This window comes from Pantherophis guttatus, chromosome 4 (assembly GCF_059756535.1).
Source record: "Pantherophis guttatus breed Tessera chromosome 4, ASM5975653v1, whole genome shotgun sequence".
Lineage (NCBI taxonomy): Eukaryota > Metazoa > Chordata > Lepidosauria > Squamata > Colubridae > Pantherophis > Pantherophis guttatus.
The window spans coordinates 160199331-160219909 of NC_142066.1; the positions used below are offsets into that span (position 1 = coordinate 160199331).

General features: G+C 53.7%; 1 protein-coding gene across 5 annotated transcripts in view; it reads left to right on the top strand.

The window, feature by feature from the left end:
• The first annotated feature begins 3553 nt into the window (after window positions 1–3553).
• The window catches only part of AGAP3 (ArfGAP with GTPase domain, ankyrin repeat and PH domain 3), a 46255-nt gene continuing 29229 nt past the window's right edge, over window positions 3554–20579 (top strand). For 2 of the 5 annotated variants that reach the window (XM_034423471.3, XM_087894403.1), the window contains exon 1: window positions 19071–20121. In XM_034423471.3, the coding sequence (XP_034279362.2) occupies window positions 19086–20121 (1036 nt within the window). In that variant the 5' untranslated portion in view covers window positions 19071–19085. Of the gene's footprint in view, window positions 3999–19070; window positions 20122–20579 lie in introns of those variants that run through there. The other 3 variants (XM_034423469.3, XM_034423470.3, XM_034423472.3) reach the window with 3 other exon arrangements.

Here is a 20579-nt window from a genome sequence, read left to right on the forward strand (position 1 = left end):
AAGAAGGAATTATTAGGATTTGGTTTCAGTATGGACAGCTGCAGGCCAGATGGAGAGAAGATCAAAAAATTGGTATTTTGCAGCAGGATGAGAATTTGATAAAGCAAACAAGAGATAAAGGTCAAATGCATATAAAAAGGTTGTATAATGCACTAGTGGAAATAGATTCAGAAACAGAGTTAGTCAAGGACTGTATGATAAAATGGGTACAAAACGTAGGTGAACCAATAATGATGGAAACATGGGAAAAGATATGGGTCAGAAAAGTAAGATTTACACAAGCACAAAATCTAAGGGAGAATTTTTATAAAATGTTTTATAGATGGCATTTAGAACCAAAAAAATTAGCCTGTATGAATCCAAATTTACAACCTAAGTGTTGGCGATGTGAGTGTAAAGATGCTACATATTTTCATATATGGTGGACATGTAAAAAAATTAAGGCTTTTTGGATAAAAAATTATTCAAAACATTTTAAAGAAAAAAATTAAATTTACACCACAGTTCTTTTTGTTGGGAATAGTCATGGATTGTATTGTAATAGAGACTAAGCTGGTTTTGAACTTAATAACGGCTGCCAGGTTACTGGTGGCACAGTACTGGAAGAAGAAAGATCCACCTACTATTGAGGAATGGACATTAAAAGTTGTGCATTTGGCAGAAATGGCGAAAATTTCATCATATCTTAAAGACCATTCAAATGAAAGATACATATTGGAATGGAGAAGATGGATCGATTACATACAGAAGAAGTATCCGAATAAGAAGATTCATATAGCATATGTTTTTTGAATTATAAGGAGTTAAGGATCTAGGGAGAATATAAAATGTAATAATTTGTTAGCATATTTTAGCTTTTGATTTGTGAATGCTATACACTGTGCTTGTTCTGGGAAGTCTAGGGAGGCGGGTGGGAGGAAGGAGGGGAAGGGGGGGAGGGAAAGGGGAGGGAGGGGTTAAGGGGGAAAGGGTGGGGGGGTGAAAATGTTTGTATTTTCTACAAAACTTTTTAATAATAATAAAAAAAAAAGAAATACGAACTGTTGTCTCCTACAACCACCACTCCCTTTTTTCTTCTATTTATTCTCCAGCCAGGGAGGGACCATTCGGTGTCCACATTTTGCTTCCCGAGTCGACTCCTTGTCCTCCGTTGCTCACCTCTTCTAACTGCTCTGCACATACATGCATCTGGAACAGGTCCCAGCTGTTCTTCCTCCTCACTCATCTCAGCCTCCAAAGGCAGGTGTCCCTCCGGTGGCTGGGAAATGTCGGACAGCCCTGGCTCTATCTCTGCGTCCGTTGCAGGAGCATCCATCAGAGCTTTCCCCAGGCTCCAGAGCTGGCCAGGTTCCTCCCCAACCTCCTCATCGTCTGAGTCTGCCGCCAGCTCCGCTCGCAGCTGGCAGGCCACAACAGGGTGCAACAGCAGACCCATGGCCCAAGCAAGGCGTCCCTTCCACTCACGTATACATGGGGCAGAACACAGGAGTCCATTACTCCCACCATGTCCGTGAGTCGAGTAGGGCATTGTCATGCATGGGGAACGGTGAGACGTACTTGGGCAAATTTTGCTTTCAGTTGAAGGTGTGGTTGTGAAGCATTTCCCATGGCCCGAGACCCACCGATGCCTTACTCAAGCTGTGGCAGTGGTGGTCCATGCTGTTTCTTAACCATAACAGCTGATGCTCCCTCAATGGACAGCTGTCACGTTCTCTGGTCTTTCTCCAGGACACACCGGGACGTGGCAGAAGACAAGGGACGATATCTCCTGTTCCACCTTGTATATTGTGTTGCAACCTCCCTGCGTGGAGCCCTCAACTCCTGGTTGAACCCAGAGCCGGGGAGCGGGGGGCGGGGGCAGCCGGTTGAGAGCAGATCTATCCGCCCAGCCAAGACATAAACAGGGTGGACCAGTTCAGATCCCAGGGACAGAGGGTTGTTGGACATGGAGGCAGCGGGACTGCCTTTGAAGGGCACTGGCTGCCAGATGGGTGGCTTTCTGGGCAGATGGTTGGCCCCTAGGAGCACACGGGGCTGGGCTAGATGGATCTGGGGGTCCCTCCTGGCAGGGCGTGGCTCTTGTTTTTAATGTTCCTGAACTGGGAATTGAAACAGGGAGGATTTTTCCGACCGCAAGAGCCATCAAGCAGGAGACAACCTCTCTCCAGGCCAGGTAAGCACGTAAGCAGGTGAGTTTAAGGCTTCGTGGTCCATTGGATTGACTTATGATTCAGGAGGTCAGACCCTAACTCCAAAAGGTTAATTCAGCAGACAGGCCAGATCCATGGTCATAAAGCAAAAATTGAAATATATTCAAATTTATATATAAAATGAAATATATTTCAAATTTGTCTGTTGGCTAGAAAGCGACAAATTGTGACTAAAAGGGAGGGGGCTGCTTCCTAGAACACCCACCTAAGCTTGTGTTAGGCTCATTTTGTCCAACCTCAGCCGTCATTTTCAACCTTGTGCTGTGTCAAGAGTTCAGCTGGGCATAGAGGAAACTCGGGACCCCTCCATCCGCCACTCAGGACAAGCTGCTTGCAGATGTGACTCAGCAGTGCCAGCTGTTCTGCTGCAAACCAGGAAGAAATTACAGAACAGGTGGCAAGATGAGACTCGGGCAGGAGGTGGTATCGGCGCACGAGACAGGTTCCCTTTTCCAGTCAGCGGAAGGTGACTCCTGTCCTGTTGCCTATTTATGTAACGGTTCTGCCTCTCACTGGAGAACGGCCGGTTGCCCCCTTGCCGTGCGCAGCCTCCCGGCCTCCCTCTAAACCCTGCTGCCTTCACGGCACATGGACGCCCCTTTGCTCTGTTCTCACCAGGTGGCACAGTGACAAAGCTGGCAGAGACGAGCAGGCTGGCCTTTGCCCAGGTGAGCAAATGGATTTTGACTCTCTGAGGAACCCAACGGAGCCACCCAAGGTCCAGGGATGGGCATCACCGCAGAAAAACTGGCCAAAGTCCACTGGGTTTCTGGGTTACACCCTCCCGATGCAGCTCCTGTTGGCGCTAAGATGCCCCTTTGGCAAATGTGGCTGTGGCCCAGCAAGACCCTTGCTGAGACACGCAAGTCACCTGGCTAGCAAGAAGCATTTGGGGAAGAGTCCTAGAAAGGAGGGTGAGAAGGAACCCTTGTGCCAGCCAGGCATCGTGGCTGTGATACCAAGAGGCCGTGGAGCCCCTAAAAGTCTCCTGGGGACACGGCCAGGAGAGACACTCTCCTCTCTCTCTCTCTCTCTTATCTCTATCAATCTAATTTATCTCTCTCTCAATCTATATTTAAGTATCTCCATATCAATCTAATCTTCCTTCCTTCATCTCACTCTCTCTCGCAGCCTGGCCTCCTCTGCCATTCCGGCCCAAGCGGGGGTTCCCGGTTTTGCGGAGCGGCGCCGGCTTCCCGAGCTGGGCTGCAGAGACCCCGGCCCGCCTCCCCTCTCCCTCTCCTCCGTCCCTCCCTCCCTTCGGTGCTGACGCGGGCGGAGGAGGAGGCTGGGCGGGGGCGGCTCGTGACGCGGCGCGGCTGTGGCTGGCGGAGCCGCCGGCAGGGAGAGGAGGGGAGGGGGCGGGCAGGCGGGCGGGGCCATCGCGAACGCAGCCGGCCATGCAGCGCCGGGAGCCCGCCGCCCGCCGCTGAACCGCCTGGCCTCCCCTCCGCCTCCGCCTCCTCCTCTTCCTCCTCCTCCTCCGTTTTTTTTTTCCCCTTCTGTCAGCCATGAACTTCCCGGGCGGGCCCGGCCAGAGTCCCGGGCAGCCTCCCCCGCCCCCGCGGGATACTGCTAGCCTGGCTGCCCCGGGGGGCCCGGGCGGGCCGGGCTCGGGCGGGGCGCCCCCTCCTCAATTCGGCCTCTCCAACTCGGCGGCCATCCGGGCCGAGATCGGCCGCTTCGAGTCGGTGCACCCCAACATCTACGCCATCTACGACCTGATCGAGCGGGTGGACGATCTGGCGCTGCAGAACCAGATCCGCGAGCACGTCATCTCCATCGAGGGTAAGGGGGGGCTCTCGTGGAGGGGGGGTCAGAAAGAGGGAGGGGGCGGCGGGGAACGACCCCCCTTTACGGACAAAGTCCGGCCTCACCCGCCTTGTCCCCCTCCCATCACACCCCCCACCGCAGAAAATGGACTCTGCGGGTCCGCAGCCCCCTTTGCCAGTTCCCGGGCATAGCATCGCTAAAGCCCCTCTGTGGCCACGGGCCGCGTGGCCCAACCGAGGGGAGGGGAGGGGCGCTACGGGTCAGGGAGGGGGGTCTTCTCCCTCCTCGGGGTGGGGGCGTTTGCAGGGAAGGAAGGAAGGCCGGCCGGCCGGCCCTTCGGGAAGGGCGCGGGGAGGTCGGCTTTGTCTCTGGGCGGATGGCGAGCCGGGGAGGGAGCTGGCCAGCGCCTGGCTTCGGCTCTTAGCGAGATTCGAGACCCGTTTGGCTGGGGTTCAAAAAGCGTTCGAGTCGGTGGGGAAGGGAGATTGGGGGTTGGGGGGAGAGAGAGAGGCCGCTCAGCTGGCACCCGCGAGTTCTCTCAGCGGTCGGCGCCCAGCCCGAAGGGAGGAAGGCGGCCGGGCGTGCGCTAACCTCCTCCTCCTCCTCCTCCAAGCTGAGAAAAAGCTGCCCTGCGGCTCAGCGCTGGTGGGGGCGGGGGGGGGAGAGAGGGGGGGAGGGAATCCTGCGGAGGGATCGGGGTCTTTTGGGGCGGCGGGGGCGGCGGGGGAATGGAGGAAAAAATCCTGCAGCGCCCCCTCCGCCGCCTCCTGCCCGGCGTCGGGGCTCCCGGGGAAGGGAAGCTCTGTCTTGGTGGGTGGGGAGGAGGAGGGAGGGATTTGCAAAGGGAAGCCAGAATCGGGATGTCCCCCTCCCCCGGCGAAAGTAGCGAGGCTCGGGTGGGCTCTGCCCAGGCGCGTGGGCCTTGGGGTGGGGGAGAGAAGGACGAAGGGTCGGAGCCAACGGGTGGCAGGAAGCTGGGGCCGCCCCCACCTCGGGTGCTGGGAAAGGGGGCCCCCCCAGCCTTGCCTTCCTGGCCCTTTCCGAAAGAAGAGGGGTTTGGGACACACACACACACATGCCACTATTCCTGCTCTTGGGAATCTGGCTCCATTGGAAGAGCCGGAAGCCATTGGCGGGATCCCAAGGCCAGAGTTGGGGGGAGCCAAAATGCCCAGGGAGTCTCTCTCTCTCTCTTTCTCCTTCCTCCAGGCTTGAGGAAGCATTTAGGCCTGTGGTGTGGGGGCAGCAGAAGGGGGGGGTGTCCTCAGGCTGGCAGGCAGGAAAGGCCTCTGAATGGCTCTGCCTGGCATGGCTGCGGGCATCTTTCCGGCCTCCAGGCTCAGAGCTGCACACCCCCCCCCCACTCCAAAGCAAACCAGGCTCTCCTCCCTGCAGGGTTCCCCCCACCCCAGGAGCTTCTTCAGAAAAAGGCTAAGGAAGACCGGTGCCAGGCACTGGCATGGCCTGGTGAAGGGAAGCCTTTGGTGGCATCCGTGGGAAGGCTGTCCTCCTGGCCTGTGGGTGACCCTGGCCAGATTGGGGTTGATAGGGAGCTGGATCAGCAAGGTGGAGAGAACCCATGGTGCTGTACCATCAGGAAGTAGGGGGGGGCTCTTCCTTGGCAGAGGGGTGGGTGCTCTGGGACTTTTGCTCCTGTAGAAGGAGGGCACACTTTGTTTCAACTCTCTGCCATTCACGGAACCAGGGAGGAAGCAAGCAGTGGCCCTCTGGGGCAGGCTCCCTGTGTGGCCGACCCCCATCGCACAGGGGCCGTGGTTTGGCACAGGTTCCCCATCACCACCAGCTCTTCACTCCCTTCCTCTGGCTTCGGGCCCCTGCATCTGGCTCCTCACTGCATGGAGGGCACTGGGTGGAGTCTGGGGACCCCTGCCTCAGTCCCAGGCCTCCCGTCTGTGTCCTGCGCAGGCGGGACCCAGGAGACCCTCATTCTCCGAGACTCCTGCTGCCCCCAACCCAAAGGGGTCCTTGCCCGAACCTCCCTTCTCCCAGATGCTTCTTTTAGATTGGCAACATTCAGTCTAGTTTCCTCCCAATGTTCGGTGCTGAGCTGGTCTTCTTCGCGGAGCCCCCATTTTCACCGAGCGGCCCCTTCCTAGTGACTGCAGGTGTGTGTGTGGGACAGCTGAGATGATCAGGCACCCTGGCAGGGAGCATTTGGCTTTGGATTGCAACCCTTGGCGTAACTAGGATTGATCGGCCTTTGTTTGACTTTCTAGCTAGCTACCAACCAAGTTCATGCTGGTTTATTTACGTACAAGTTTTATAAGCTTCCTTCCTTCCAGAGATTCGGGGATGGGGTGTCGCGCAATCCCCCGACACAAGGGTGGGCGCCATTAAAATAACCCACAAGAGCAAGCAAGACCAGCCTCTCTCAGGTGCGTAAAAGGGCCCACCACATCTGGTCGGGGGTCAATAGGAGGGGAGGTCCCTGCCCTTCTTCAGTTGGACACCTTCGCCCCAAAATCATCCTTGGGCCCGTCTGCTGATTGGCACCCTTTGAAATGCTGCAGCTTGTGAGGCGGGTACTGGTCTCCGCCAAAGCCAGACTTGGTGGGTCTCCAGGACTTTCCTGCTAATGGATCCCCCTTCGATCCGTTGGGATAGGCATTCAATTGGGTGTATCTCAGTTTCCCGCCCTTGGTCCTTTGGTCTTCCCGGGCTTCGGAAGGCCGGCGTTCCCCGTTTGGTCTCTTCTGGCGTCTTGGCTGCATTAGGGTGCTGTTGGTGTTCGGTTTGGGCTCATGGTTTCCAAAAGGAGCCCTTCGGGGGTCTTCTGGGACGCCAGCGCCCCCTTTCCCATCAGAAAGGCGGGTTCTGAGCCTATGGCGCAGGCGAATAACGATCCGGAGCAACGTAACAAACCCAGGTGTTTTCTGCCGGGAAACCCTGGGACCGTGCTTTGGGGTACCCGAGAGAAGGAAGGGAAGCCACGAGGGGCAAGATCTTCTCCCAGAATGGAAGGCGATGGCGAATGGCACTGCAGTTCTGGCTGTTTCGGCTTCGTGCTGCGCCTGCATCTGCCATGGATCCTTCCGGACCCTGATGGGGGGCAGAGGAGGGCTCGGTGCGAGCCTGGTGATTATTTGGGGAAGGATGGCGGTGTGGTGGGAATCCCCCCCTCGTGAGTGGCAAGATGGAGAGTGATGAGATGTGGGATGGCCAAGATGGCATGGAGGCAAGCAGGACGTAGCCCCTTCCCCTGAGGAGGATGGGTGAGGGTACTTCACTGTGGGGAGTGTGTGGCTGGCAGGACCCAGATGGCAGCCTCCTTGCCTTTAAGCCCCCCCTCTTGAGGGGCAGCCAGGCTTGTGGGCTGACACCCCCCCCATCAGATGCCTGCTCCAGCCAGTGCTCCCCCTGCCAGGACCCTCTCTGGGTGGGCGAGGGGGGTTCCTGGTCTGACCCACTTTGGGGGGGATCACCCCTTGAGCAATTCAGAGGAGAAGGGAGATCTGGGCACATTTCCTGGGACGGGGCACTGTGGGGCTGGAAAAGAGGGGATGGACATAGGGCAGCCCCAGTGGACCAGGAGGTCATTTAAGGCCAGGGGGAGGGGAGGATCAGGCAAGGCCTGACCAGAGACCCTTGTTCCCCCCTTCCCCCTCCTTTGCCCATGGCTGGCTCTCCCATCTTCCATTTTTTGGGGAGGGGGACGCAGAATGAGCAAACCCCCCTCCATCAGAAACAGCCACAGCAGTGATTCCACCTCTGCTCCCGCCCTTTCAGTATCCCCCCTCCTGGGTGGGCTGCTAACCAGACAAGAGGGGGCTTTCTGCCGCGCGTGCCACCCCCCCCCCCCACCTTTCCCAGGCTGCCAGACCTCCAGAAGCTCTGCCGGTGTTTTGCCGCCATTGCTATAGAAACTGTCTCCCGGCAGGAAGCCTGGATGGGCGGGGGTGGCAGGGAGAAAGCAGAAAGCTGCCCCTCCTGGGAAGGCAGAGCTGTCCCGGGTGCCCCCTCCTTGATTTCCAAGGGAAGAAAGCCTTCAAAACTTGGGAGGGGGCCAGCCCTTCAGAGCCTGATGGGGCTTAGAGCCCGTGTTTAGGGGCAGGGATTTTCTGCTGAGGGAGGGGTCAAGGAGAAGATGCCACAGCTGGCGAAGCCAGAAGCCAGCCAGAGCCTTGCAGAAGCCTAGCTGGCGAGCCATGGCAGGGCCGGTTCTCCAGGCCTAAGAGCCTTTTGGGGGTGGACCAGGTAGGTTGTGAGTCGACCTTCCCACCGGCGGTGCAGACAGGAAGTTCTTTGTGGCTTAGGCAGGAAGCTCTTTGGCTGTGCGGTGAGGTGGTTCCACACTGCACGCCACCTCCGGGGCTGCCCCGGCTTTGCCTGGGGCCAAGCAGGATCATTTGTTCTCTCTGCCCCCCCCTTGCTGACCTAGCCCTGCAGGGGATGATGGGACACGTTCAACTGGTGGGATGCTTGCATGGGGTGGGTTTTGTGCACTGCTGGCTTCGCCGTGGCGAGGCACAATTGTCCTCCTAGCCGGGAGGACAATTAACCAGGGGAACGGCCACCAGAAGTTGTGCGTGGCTTCATCACCTGAGGCTTTTAAGAAGAGACTGGACAGCCATTTCTCTGAAATGGTGTACGGTCTCCTGTAGTTGGACTAGAACCTCCGAGGTCCCTTCCTACTCCGATTCTGATTTATTAAGGCTAAAGGGCCACAGGTTGGGCTGAGATTGACCATCGGCAGGGGCCGATGTTGTGGGTGGGGGCCTAACCTAATTACCAAAAGCAACTTTTTGCAACTAGGAGACCCCTCCTGCTCCCCCCCCCCGGGACTGTCTTTACTCCACTCGCCGGTCCTCCCAAATGGCAGCCGGTGTTCCTGGGTTCCTCTGATTCTCCGGGCTGTAATTATTTTGCAGATTTGAACTAGGTTAAGGGATCGAGGTGACATTCTTGTTGCCTTTTACCAGCCTTGTGGCGGGGGAGGGGGGGCGGGTTTGTCTGCCCATCTCTCTGAGAAGCCATGTTGCCGTACGCGGCTTCGTCCTTACCATATTTACCACTTTTCTGTGCAAGAAGAAACACCCCCTACCCGGCTGTCAGACAGGGGTCGCCTTTCCCTTCCAGTCCCCTGTTTGTTACTCCTCTTCTTCTGAGCTCCGACCCGGCTGGCTTTCCCCATCGGTGATCAGCCTCCCTTTTCTGGATCCTTCCCCTCTGCTTCTCAGCCAGTGGGTGGGTAGGCGGGCTGCAATTTGGGTCCCAGGACAGCTTCCCAGAGTGCCCATTTCTCTCCTCCTGGTGTTTGAGGCCTGGAGGTTGCCCACTGTTACCTGGGGCATTGCATAGCTGACAGTTCAAACCGCTCCTTTATTGCTCTGAATGCCCCCAAAGGCTCCCATGTTTCTGGCAAATCCCAGAGCAAAGTGATCACACGCACATACACCTCCAGCAGCCTCTGGCTGCAAGTAGTCCAGCCCAACACTCTGAGCACCATGGCTGCAAAGCAAGAAATCCAGCAGGGCCAGTCGAGGAGGCCAGGAAGCCAGGAAGGAAGCAGGAAATCCAGGAAACTTCAAACGTTGGCAACCGCACTCAACACTCCATGAATTCAGTGTTTGTTCCCGACAGATGCCCCTCCCCGCAGTATCTCCTTAAGTCTCAGTCCCCAGGTGTGCCTTGTAGTCGGGTCAGCCTGCACTGTTCTCGCCTTCTCTCCACTCTCCATGCTTGAGGATCAGGAGGGGGTGATCCTTGCTCATAGCCTGAGCTCTGTCTCTCATGTTCACTGCTTAGCCTCTCTTGGTCATCCTGCCCCCTCTTCCTCCCTACCTACAAGCCGTCCTAATCCTGAAAAACCCTGGTTTGACTCAGCCTGCCCCTCCCCATTTTCCCCCAAAGGCTCATTTTTCTTCACAGATTCAGGCTCCAACAGGGGACATGACACCCACTCCCATCTGGAATTTCTGAAACCCAAACTTTTTTTTCTCCTGTTGGTGCCTTCCAGCTGCCCGCTATGAGCCCTGCCCCATAAACCATCTCTTTTGGGGGGAGTCAGGATTAGGCCCGGGACAGCTGGGTCTCTGGGGTCTTTTTCGTATTCTGAAGAATAACATCGTCCTCAAGACCGAAGGAAGCTGAACTAAGTTTTGAACTAAATTTTGGTGTACATTCCCACCCAGGGTGTCGGAAGAATTCTTGGATCTGGGACGGCGCAAAAATAAATAAAAATGAGATCCAGATAGCTGCGAGGAAAGAATAATTGTTTCTCCCTAAAAACAAAAAGAGATTACCTTTAGGGTTGTCTGCAGAGAAACGGGATACGGCGACTTTTATTTCAGGAGCTGGTCCTGGGTGTGCGGGTGTTTACGTGCTGATTCTAGGAGGACCCTGGAGGGATATGTAGTACAGTGGTCTAAAGCACCCTGTTATTAAGACCAGCTGCCTGTAGTTACTGCAGGTTCGAATTTCTTCAGGCTGAGGTTGACTCAGCCTTCCATCCTTTCTAAGGTAGGTAAATTGAGGACCCAGATTGTGGGGGCAATAAGCTGACTTTGTATAAATATACAAAAGGATGAAGGCTATTGCTTAGCGCATTGTAAGCCGCCCTGAGTCTCCAGAGAAGGGCGGCATATAAATCAAATTAAAAAAAAAAATGTGTGTAGACACCTATGAAGTTTATTCTTTGCGAACAAGCAGTTCTGTTGGGAGACCGAATGGAATTAACTCTATTGGTTTTGACAGACCTCAACCTTTGATATGCAGATTAGCTCCCGGTAACTTATTTGGAGGGTTAGAGGAAGTTTGAGTAAAATATTTTTCCCCATTTGCTCTTTTTACTTGATTAACTTAGTTTCGGGGAAATTCTCAGTCCTTTGTGGCTTCTGTTGACGTTTTAAGGGACGATGGACACGTTATAAAGGATACCACATATTTTGATATAAAACTTCTCCCAGTGACGATCGTAGAAGGGACATCCGGCAGCGTCCGATGGGACCGTCATCCTTAGTGATACTTAGGACACTCTGATGGTCTTTCGGAAGAGAATTGGAGGTGAAGGCCTTGTTTGTGGGCTATGGAGATATTGGTGGTGCCGTGGTGCCGTGCTAGACATGGATATTAGAGCCCATCCCAATGGAAATATGGATCTTGTGATGCCAGTTTTCTGGCCTGTAGGGCTGAAATCAGGATTGCAAATTTGTGCTCTCTCCTGAACGTCCCCGTGCTTCCCAGGACCTGTGGATGGATTTAGCCTATGGTGAAATCCTCTGTGGGTTGCCAACCGTTCGCTGTCCGTGCATGTGTGGTGCATGCCAAATGTGCACTTCATGCGGAAAAAGGAGCCTTTTGAAGGTAAGTAGAACAGTGGATGTGGGGAAGAGCTGTGCCGTGCAATTTAGATTCACTAGAAAGCAGGATTTCCTGCTTTCTCACGAATATAAATCATGCAGTACAGTTGATCGTCAGAAATACTAGTTCAGACGAACCGGTAGCTTTTATTACTACCGGTTCACGTGAACCGGTGCAAACCGGTAGCATTTCACCTCTGGATTTAGCCCTCCTGGCCTGCTTCCCTTCAGGTCCTCTCCCCAACTCTCTCGCCCTTGAGGATTCTCAGGGACTGGAGGATCGGCCCCTGTCTTCCTTATAGGAGAGGCCAGGGATCTGCCCCAGGCCATCCGGGGTCTTCCTTAGGCTGCCCACCCCGGGGTAGATCCACATGGGCAGTTTCCCGAGGTCACGACAGCCAGTACAGGTGGCACCTCACTCAATAGTAGGTGGACCTCGGAGTCTGAGTGGCCGATCTCTTGAACGTCGTGTGTGGCAGCAGCCAAAAAAGCTAATACAATCCTGGGTTGCATAAACGGAGGCAGAGAATCAAAATCACGGGAAGCGTTAGGGATGCTTTGCAAAGCCTTAAGTAAGGCCGCACCTGGAATCCCGCATCCAGTTGTCGTCGCCACATTACAAAAAGGATGTCAAGATTCTGGAAGGAGTGCAGAGAAGAGCAACTGGGAGGATTCGAGGCCCGGAGGATAAAACATATAAAGTACGGTTGCTGGAATTGAGTCTGTTTAGTTTAATGAGAAGAAGGACTAAGGATGACAAGATGGCAGTCTTCCAATATCCCAGGGGTTGCCCCAAAGAAGAGGGAGTCAAGCTATTCTCCAAAGCACCAGAAGGCAAGATAAAGAACGGATGGAAACTAATCGAGGAGAGAAGCAACCTGGAATTAAAGAAAAACTTCCTAACAGTGAGGACAATTAGCCAGTGGAACTGCTTGCCTCCAGAAGTTGTGAATGCTCCATCACTTGAAGAAGAGACTGGATAACCATTTGTCTGAAATGGTAGGGTCTCCTGCTTGAGCAGGGGGTTGGACTAGAAGATCTTCAAGATCCCTTCCAACCCTGCTATTTCTGTTCTGTTCTGTTCTGTTCTATTTCTAATTCTGTTCTGTATTCTATTCTATTTCTAATTTCTATTCTATTTCTAATTCATTTCTATTTTATTGCTATCATCCTATCCTATCCTATCCTATCCTATCCTATCCTATCCTATCCTATCCTATCCTAAGGGACATGGCTAACACGCTGAGCATGTTGATCGAAAGATCAGCAGTTCAGCAGTTCGAATCCCGAGTGCCGCGTAACGGGGTGAGCTCCCGTGACTTGTCCCAGCTTCTGCCAACCTAGCAGTTCGAAAGCAGGTAAAAAAGGCCAGTAGAAAAATAGGGACCACCTTTGGTGGGAAGGGAACAGCGTTCCGTGCGCCTTTGGCATTGAGTCATGCCGGCCACATGAGCACGGAGACGTCTTCGGACAGCGCTGGCTCTTTGGCTTTGAAACGGAGATGAGCACCGCCCCCTAGTGTCGGGAACGACTAGCACGACTAACGACTAACTGTAACCCAGGGGTCTGCAACCTTAAACACTCAAAGAGCCATTTGGACCCTTTTCCCACAGAAAAGAAAACACCGGGAGCCACAAAACCCTTCCCGTCCCTGACTATTTCTTGAGCGGCCACAAAACTAGCAGATGTGGTTGAATTAAGCATTGTGTTTTCTTCTGAAACTTTTCTTTTCTTGGATTTATCCATGGTTGGCCTACTGGGGGTTGAAAACCTCAATAAATTGCGTGCCGGTGGGTGTCACATATTGGCGGTTGTGACGCATATTTTGAGTGACAGGGAGCCGCAGCAGAGGGGTGAAAGAGAGGCACAGGTTGCTGACCCCTGTCCTAACCTTAGCCTATTCTATACTCTGCCGTATTAGTCCGTTCTCTTCTGTCCTAGTTCTAGTTCTAGTTCTGCTGAGCAGTTGGTCCCTGGCAGAGCGGGCAAAGCTGGCTTTAATAAAAATAGGCTAAATTAAGAGAGGAGGGCCAAGTGGGGGGGCAGGCTTGGTGGGGGAGTGCTGGGCGGAATTTTCTAGGCACCTGGAGGACAAAGCGGCTCAGTTCTACCCGGAGTTGTGCGCACAGTTGGGCAAACTTTGTGGAGGACGACTGACGGATGGTCTTGTGAGGTTACTTGGGGTGAACTTGAATATTTGTGAGTTCTGGGAGTATGAATATGGCCCATGGAGGCTTTGGCCATGCAAGGATAGTCTGGATCCTCCTGCCTATCTATCAATCAATCGGAAGAGAGTGGGAAGGCACCTCAGAGGTCTTCTAGACCAATCCCCTGTTCCGGCAGGAGACCCTTACAGAATTATAGAAGAACAGAGTTGGAAGGGGCCTTGGAGGTCATCTAGTCCAACCCCCTGTTCAAGCAGGAGACCCCATGCCATGCCAAACAAGTGGCTGTCTAGTCTTTTCTTAAAAACCTCCAGTGCCGGAGCGCCCACAGCCTCTGGTGGCAAGCTGTCCCACTGGTTAATTGTCCTCATCATTAGGCAGTTTCTCCTTAATTCCAGGTTGCTTCTCTCCTTGGTTAGTTTCCATCCAATGTTTCTTGACTCTGGTCCTCTGGAAAATAAGTGGACCCCCTGTTCTTTAGGGCAGACCTTCAAATCCTGGAATACTGCTATCATGTCGTGCCCCCCCACCCACCCCAGTCCTTCTTTCCTCTAGACTGGCCAGGCCCAAATCCTGCAACCGTTCTTCATATGTTTTGGTCTCCGGGCCTTTAATCATCATAGTTGCTCTTCTTTGCACTTTTTCCAAAGTCTCAACCTCTTTTTTTGTAACCTGGTGACCAAAACTAGATGCAGGATTCCGGGGGCGGCCTTACTAAGTGGCCCTAATCCTTTGTCTGATTTTGATTTTAAATAAATGCCACTGTTTATGTGACTGAGTAGAAAGAATAAAGGCAGTGAGGCAATATCTAATATTGGAGAGGTCAGTATATCTCCAAAGTGTCCAGAGCAGAGTTGGAAAACTGGCCCGGCTGAGCTAAGCCATGCCTCGCTCTGGATGTCGGGATAGAGCCGTTCCTCGGGAACGCGGCCGAGACGGTGACGGCGGTGCAGCTGCAGCCAGCTTGGAAGGAACGATCCCGATTCCTGGTGCGCCGTGCTTTTTCTCCCCATAACTGGAAGCTCCTCTCAAAATTGTGGCGGCAACAGGGAGCCGCAGCAGAGGGATGAAGGAGCCACATGCGGCTCCAGAGCCGCGGGTTGCTGAGCACAGGTTTGGGGGTCCCTTCCAGAGAGGATATAATGGGCCCAAGGCAGTAAGAAAAAGGGGGAGATTTCCATTTCAAGGCCACAACCGGGGGAGGGCCTTTCGACCGCAGCCATTTTCTTCAGGGGAGGGTTCGTCTCCTGGAAGCCCCTGGGAAAATCGCGGCATTCCTCTGGATTGATATGCTCACCAATTAACCATGGTTAATCCTTGTTTTGGAGCTGGGACGGATATTGCGGACAGGCTGGCTTGGTCCAGGCTTGCCCATTGCCCTTCTTGCCCCCTCCTCTTTTGAAGGCCGGAAGACTTCTCCAGGCCCCTGGCAGCCCCCCTGCCAACAAATCCCCCCTGGGGGCTCCAAGGGAAACTCCTATAGATGGGATGGGCCCAATCCTGGAGAGTTCCAGTGGCCAAGGGCTCCCCACCCATCTCCCCTCCTGCCCTCCGTCGGCCCTCTGGAACCCAACTCCTTTTGGGGAGGGAGGCAGGAGAACCGGAGGGGCCCATGGGCATCTTGCCATTTTCTCCGACCAATGGGGCAACCCAATTTTGTTTTGTTTTTTTTAATTTGATTTATATGCTGCCCTTCTCCGGAGACTCAGGGCAGCTTACAGTGCGTTAAGCAATAGCCTTCATACATTTTTATATTTTTATACAAAGTCAGCTTATTGCCCCCACAAACTGGGTCCTCAATTTACCTACCTTAGAAAGGATGGAAGGCTGAGTCAACCTTGAGCCTGGTGAGATTCAAACTTACTAATTACAGACAGCTGGTATTAAATTACAGTGCCTTGTCCACAGAGCTATCCAGGCTCCAAGGCTCCCGGCTCTTTGTTGTTATTGTTGTTAAAATGGACAAAACAGCCCCTTTAGTTGATTTTCTCCCTCCGGTTTCTACACTTATTAGGTTTGGGGTCCCCTTGGGAGAATCAATGGGAGGGGAGGATTACAGTCTTGGGGGTCTTTCAGTTACCTGGGACCCAGAAAGGGAGCAGCCCTCCCCTTCTGCCCTTCTCAGGCAGGAGCCTTTGATCTCTGCCTCTCCCCCTCCCAACATCCCCCTCCTCACATATACACACAATTCCTCTTATCCAGGGCAGGGGCAGGATCCTCCGTCCAGGGGTGTCCCTCGGGGGTGGGGTGGGGGTGTCAGAAGATTTTTCTGGGGTTCCAGAGTCTCTTCTGGACCACGAGGGGTGTTCCTGCCCCATTCCTCCCTTTTCCTCCTTTTTGATATTTGAATTTTTTAACGCCGCCATATCTCCCCTTGCGAGGTGACTCTGGCTGGCTTACAGGTTATATAGAACAAGTCAAAAAAGGAAAGTAGAGAGACCTGGATCAAAATATGATGAAAAATTGCTTAAAAAAAAAAAAGAGAGAGTTTCTCACTTTAAAACGTTGTTTAAGTTAAGTTTGAACACTTTTTTTTAAACTTCAAAAAAAAAGTAAAAATCTTTTTAACCTGACATTTAGTTAACCTAACCTAAAGTTTAATTTTGACTTTTTTTGGTTTAATTTAACTAACTTAACTTAAGTTTACCCAACTCAACTTAATTTAACTCAACTCAATCAACACTCAACTCAAAACTCAACTCAATTTAGCAATAGCACTTAGTCTTATATACCATTTTATAGTGCTTTCCAGCCCTCTCTAAGTGGTTTACAGAGGCAGCATATTGCCCCCAACAATTTCGGTCCTCATTGTACCCACCTCGGAAGGATGGAAGGCTGAGTCAACCTGTTTAGTTTAGTTTAGTTTAGTTTAGTTTAGTTTAGTTTAGTTTAATTTTCTCAATTTAAGTTGACTCAAAACTCAAATCAAAACTCAACTCAATTTAATTTAACTTTACTCAACTTAACTTCCAAAAATAGGGGTTTTTTTTAGGGTTTAACTGTGTTTAAAAAAAAACCCTGTGGGTATACAGTTGTGCTCATAAGTTTACATACCCTGGCAGAATTTATTATTTCCTGGCCATTTTTCAGAGAATATGAATGATAACACAAAATCCTTTCTTTCATTCATGGTTAGTGTTTGGCTGAAGCCATTTATTATCAATCAATTGTGTTTACTCTTTTTAAGTCATAATGACTACAGAAACTACCCAAATGACCCTGATCAAAAGTTTACATACCCCGGTGATTGTGGCCTGATAACATGCACACAGGTTGACACAAAGGGGTGTGAATGGCCATTACAGGTAACCATCCTCACCTGTGATCTGTTTGCATGTAATTAGTGTGTGTTTATAAAAGGTCAATGAGTTTCTGGCCTCCTGACAGACCCTTGCATCCTTCATCCAGTGCTGCACTGACGTTTCTGGATTCTGAGTCATGGGGAAAGCAAAAGAATTGTCAAAGGATCTGCGGGAAAAGGTAGTTGAACTGTATAAAACAGGAAAGGGATATAAAAAGATATCCAAGGAATTGAGAATGCCAATCAGCAGTGTTCAAACTCTAATCAAGAAGTAGAAAATGAGGGATTCTATTGAAACCAAACCACGTTTAGGTAGACCAACTAAACTTTCAGCCACAACTGCCAGGAAAATTGTTCAGGATGCAAAGAAAACCCCACAAATAACTTCAGGTGAAATACAGGACTCTGAAAACATGTGGTGTGGCTGTTGCAAGAGGCACAATAAGAAGGCACTGGAAGAAAGATGGGCTGCATGGTCGAGTCGCCAGAATAAAGCCATTACTACACAAATGCCACAAAGTATCCCGCTTACAATATGTCAAACAGCACAGAGACAAGCCTCAAACCTTCTGGCACAAAGTCATTTGGAGTGATGAGACCAAAATTGAGCTTTTCGGCCACAACCATAAATGCTACATTTGGAGAGGAGTCAACAAGGCCTATGATGAAAAGTGCATCATTCCTACTGTGAAACACAGAGGTGGATCGCTGATGTTTTGGGGATGTGTGAGCTACAAAGGCACAGGACATTTGGTCAGAATTGATGGCACGATGAATGCAGATACTGGAGGACAATTTGTGTTCATCAGCCCGGAAGCTGCACATGGGACATGCTTGGGCATTCCAACATGGCAATGATCCCAAACACAAGGCTAAGTCGACCTGGCATTGGCTACAGCAGAATAAAGTGAAGGTTCTGGAGTAGCCATCTCAGTCTCCTGACCTCAATATCATTGAGCCACTCTGGGGAGATCTCAAATGTGCAGTTCATGCAAGAAAGCCCAAGAACTTACAGGATCTGGAGGCATTTTGCCAGGAGAATGGGCAGCTTTACGATCTGAGAAGATAAAGAGCCTCATCCACACATACCACAAAAGATGTCAATCTGTCATTGATGTTAAAGGGGGCAATACACCATATTAAGAACTGGGGTGTGTAAACGTGATCAGGGTCATTTGGGTAGTTTCTGTCGTCATTATGATTGAAAAAGAGTAAACAGTTGGTTGATAATAAATGGCTTCAGTCAAACACTAACCATGAGTGACAGAAAAGTTTTCGTGTTATGATTCATATTCTCTGAAAAATGGCCAAGAAATCATAAATTCTGCCAGGGGTATGTAAACTTATGAGCACAACTGTAGCTGCCTCTACCTGCCCTCTTCCTCCCCAGGCAGCGCCTCCATTGCTGGTCTCTGCTGCCCTCCGGTGGCCACAGCACCGCTCTGCACGCTGGTCTTTCAGTCGAGGGGAGTGGCTCGGAAGCCTTCTGAACACTGCTTTCCCTTGCTTTGGGAGGGGGCTCGTTTCGGGAAGGAAGGAAGCCACTCCGGGATGCCTCTCTGGGACGAGGGATCAGTTTGGTGGCTCTCTCGGGATTCCACCCCCCCCCCAGCGCCTTTGACTTGGAAACCTTATTTTGACCTCCAAGAGTCGGGGTGGCGGGGGGAGGGGCAGGAGGTGACCTCTGGGTGTAGTGGGGGTGCTTCTATATGCCCCTTTGCAGGCCGGGATGCCCGAGGCTCATCCCTCCACAGACACCCCAGCCAATGGGGGTGCCCCTTAGGGAACTGGCACCCAATCAGGTTGATGCTTCGTCATGGGAGCAGCCCATGGAGCTAGAAGGGATTCAGGGGAACCCCTAGCAAGGTGGGACGCTGGGACCGTAGTAAATACGAGTCAGTTGCCAAGCATCTGAATTTTGATCCAAGCGTCCGAATTTAGATCCAGGATGCTGCGACCATCGTAAATACGAGTCAGTTGCCAAGCGTCTCAATTTGAGACGGGGGGGGCGCTGGGATCGTCGTAAATACAAGCCAGTTGCCTAGTGTCCGAATTTTAATTGTGTGATGCTGCAACCGTCGTAGATATGAGTCAGTTGCCAAGCTCTGAATTTGAATCACGTGATGCTGCGACCGTCGTAAATACGAGTCAATTGCAGAACAGTCCACATTTTGTTCACGTGACCCCGGGGAACGCTGCCGAGAAACGATCTGGTGTGGCTCTTTTCAGTCGGTCACTAAACAAAGCGTTGTAAGCCGAGGACCACCCCTGCTCTTCCTCTCCCCCCCCACCCACTCAGAGCGGAAGGGAGGAAGCGATGGTGGGGGGAGTTCAGGAAGAGGCAGAGGGGGGGGCTTCCCCTCCTGCGCAACCCGTCCCCGGGAACTCAACCCCCATCCCGTCTTTCCGGCGTAACTCCGGATCGCGGGCAGATCGCAAGGCTGGATCCGCGCCGGGCTTTGCAGGGTGCCGCGGCCGCTCCCGCGGGACCAAGTTGGGGCATGTCGTCTGCGGGGCGGGCGATGCCGAGGCGGGCAGGCCGGGGGGAGCCTCGCCGCGCTCCCGTCGGCGGAGCATGGCGGAGGGCTGGCGCCGGGGGGGACCCCTGTCCCGGGTCACCCCGCCGGCCGCTCCCCGCCGGGCGGTCAGCGTCTGCGACTCCCTGGACTTGGAGGACGTGCCGGCCGTCCAAGCGGCCCTGAAAGCAGCGGAGAAGCAGAAGCGGCGGCCCAAGAGCTTCTGCGCTCCGGGCAACGGGCTCAGCAGCCCCGCCGGATCCCCGTCTCGTCCCTCGGAGACCCCGGCCCGTCCCCGCGTCGGCTGGCTGGAGTTGCTTGGCTTGCGCTCGCCTCGCCGGCCCGACGTAGCGGACGCGGGGAAAGGCCCAGCGGATTTCCCGGCCGGCGAAGAAGAGGGGGGCGGGGGCGGAGCGGGGGGCTTCCTGCGGGGGGGCTCGCTGTGGGGCAGTCGCCGGCGGTGGAAGCTCTTCGACGGGTCGGCCCCGCGGCGGCTGAGCAATTTGCGGAAAAGTTTCAGCTTCCGTCTGCGCCGCGGGGGAAACGAACTTCAGCGGGCCGGCTCCGGGTTCTTGAGGCCGACTCGGCTCCGGAGCCGCAGCGAGGGCGACGCCGCTTATTTGTACCCGTGTCCCAGCAAGAGGGACCTGCTTGGATCAACCGGTTCGGAAAGAGGAGGAGGAGGAGGGTTCTGGAAACAGCTGGGCAGCCGCCTCCGAGGCCGGGAACGCTTAGCCGGCCGGCCCTTGGCCCCGGGGCTGGAGCCCCGCGGTGGGACGGCTCTGCTTTGGAGCCGGAGGGGAGGCGAACCAGTCCTGATGGCCCATCGACGGCCCGGTAAGAAGCTGGGGGGACAGGGCGCTTAGGGAGGGGGGGTAGGGTCTACAGCAGGCCACATCTGTAAAGCCCACCCCCCTCCCGCCCCCAGAAAACGAGCTAGCCCAGGCCCTCAGTGCTTGGAGAGGGTCCCATCCTGGCTGCCCCCCCCCCACACAGTGCAGATGGGGGGTGGGTCTGTCTCTGCCTCTCCCGCCCCACCCCAGTGCTTGCCTGAACTCCCTCCCCCCTTCTGATGCTCTCCGTGAGGGGCCTTCCTCTCAGTTTGGAGAGGGCGATGGGAGTTCCAGTCTTCCCCAAAAACCCGGGTGGGTGGAAGGTGCCTCCACCTTGCCCACTACGGCTGCTGAGCACCCCCCCCTGGTGGGGCCGTCCTTAAGGACTCCGGCAAAGGGGAGGGGTAGAGCATGGCATGGCATCGCTGGCAGTCTCTGGGAACCCCCACCAAGGCGTCTCTT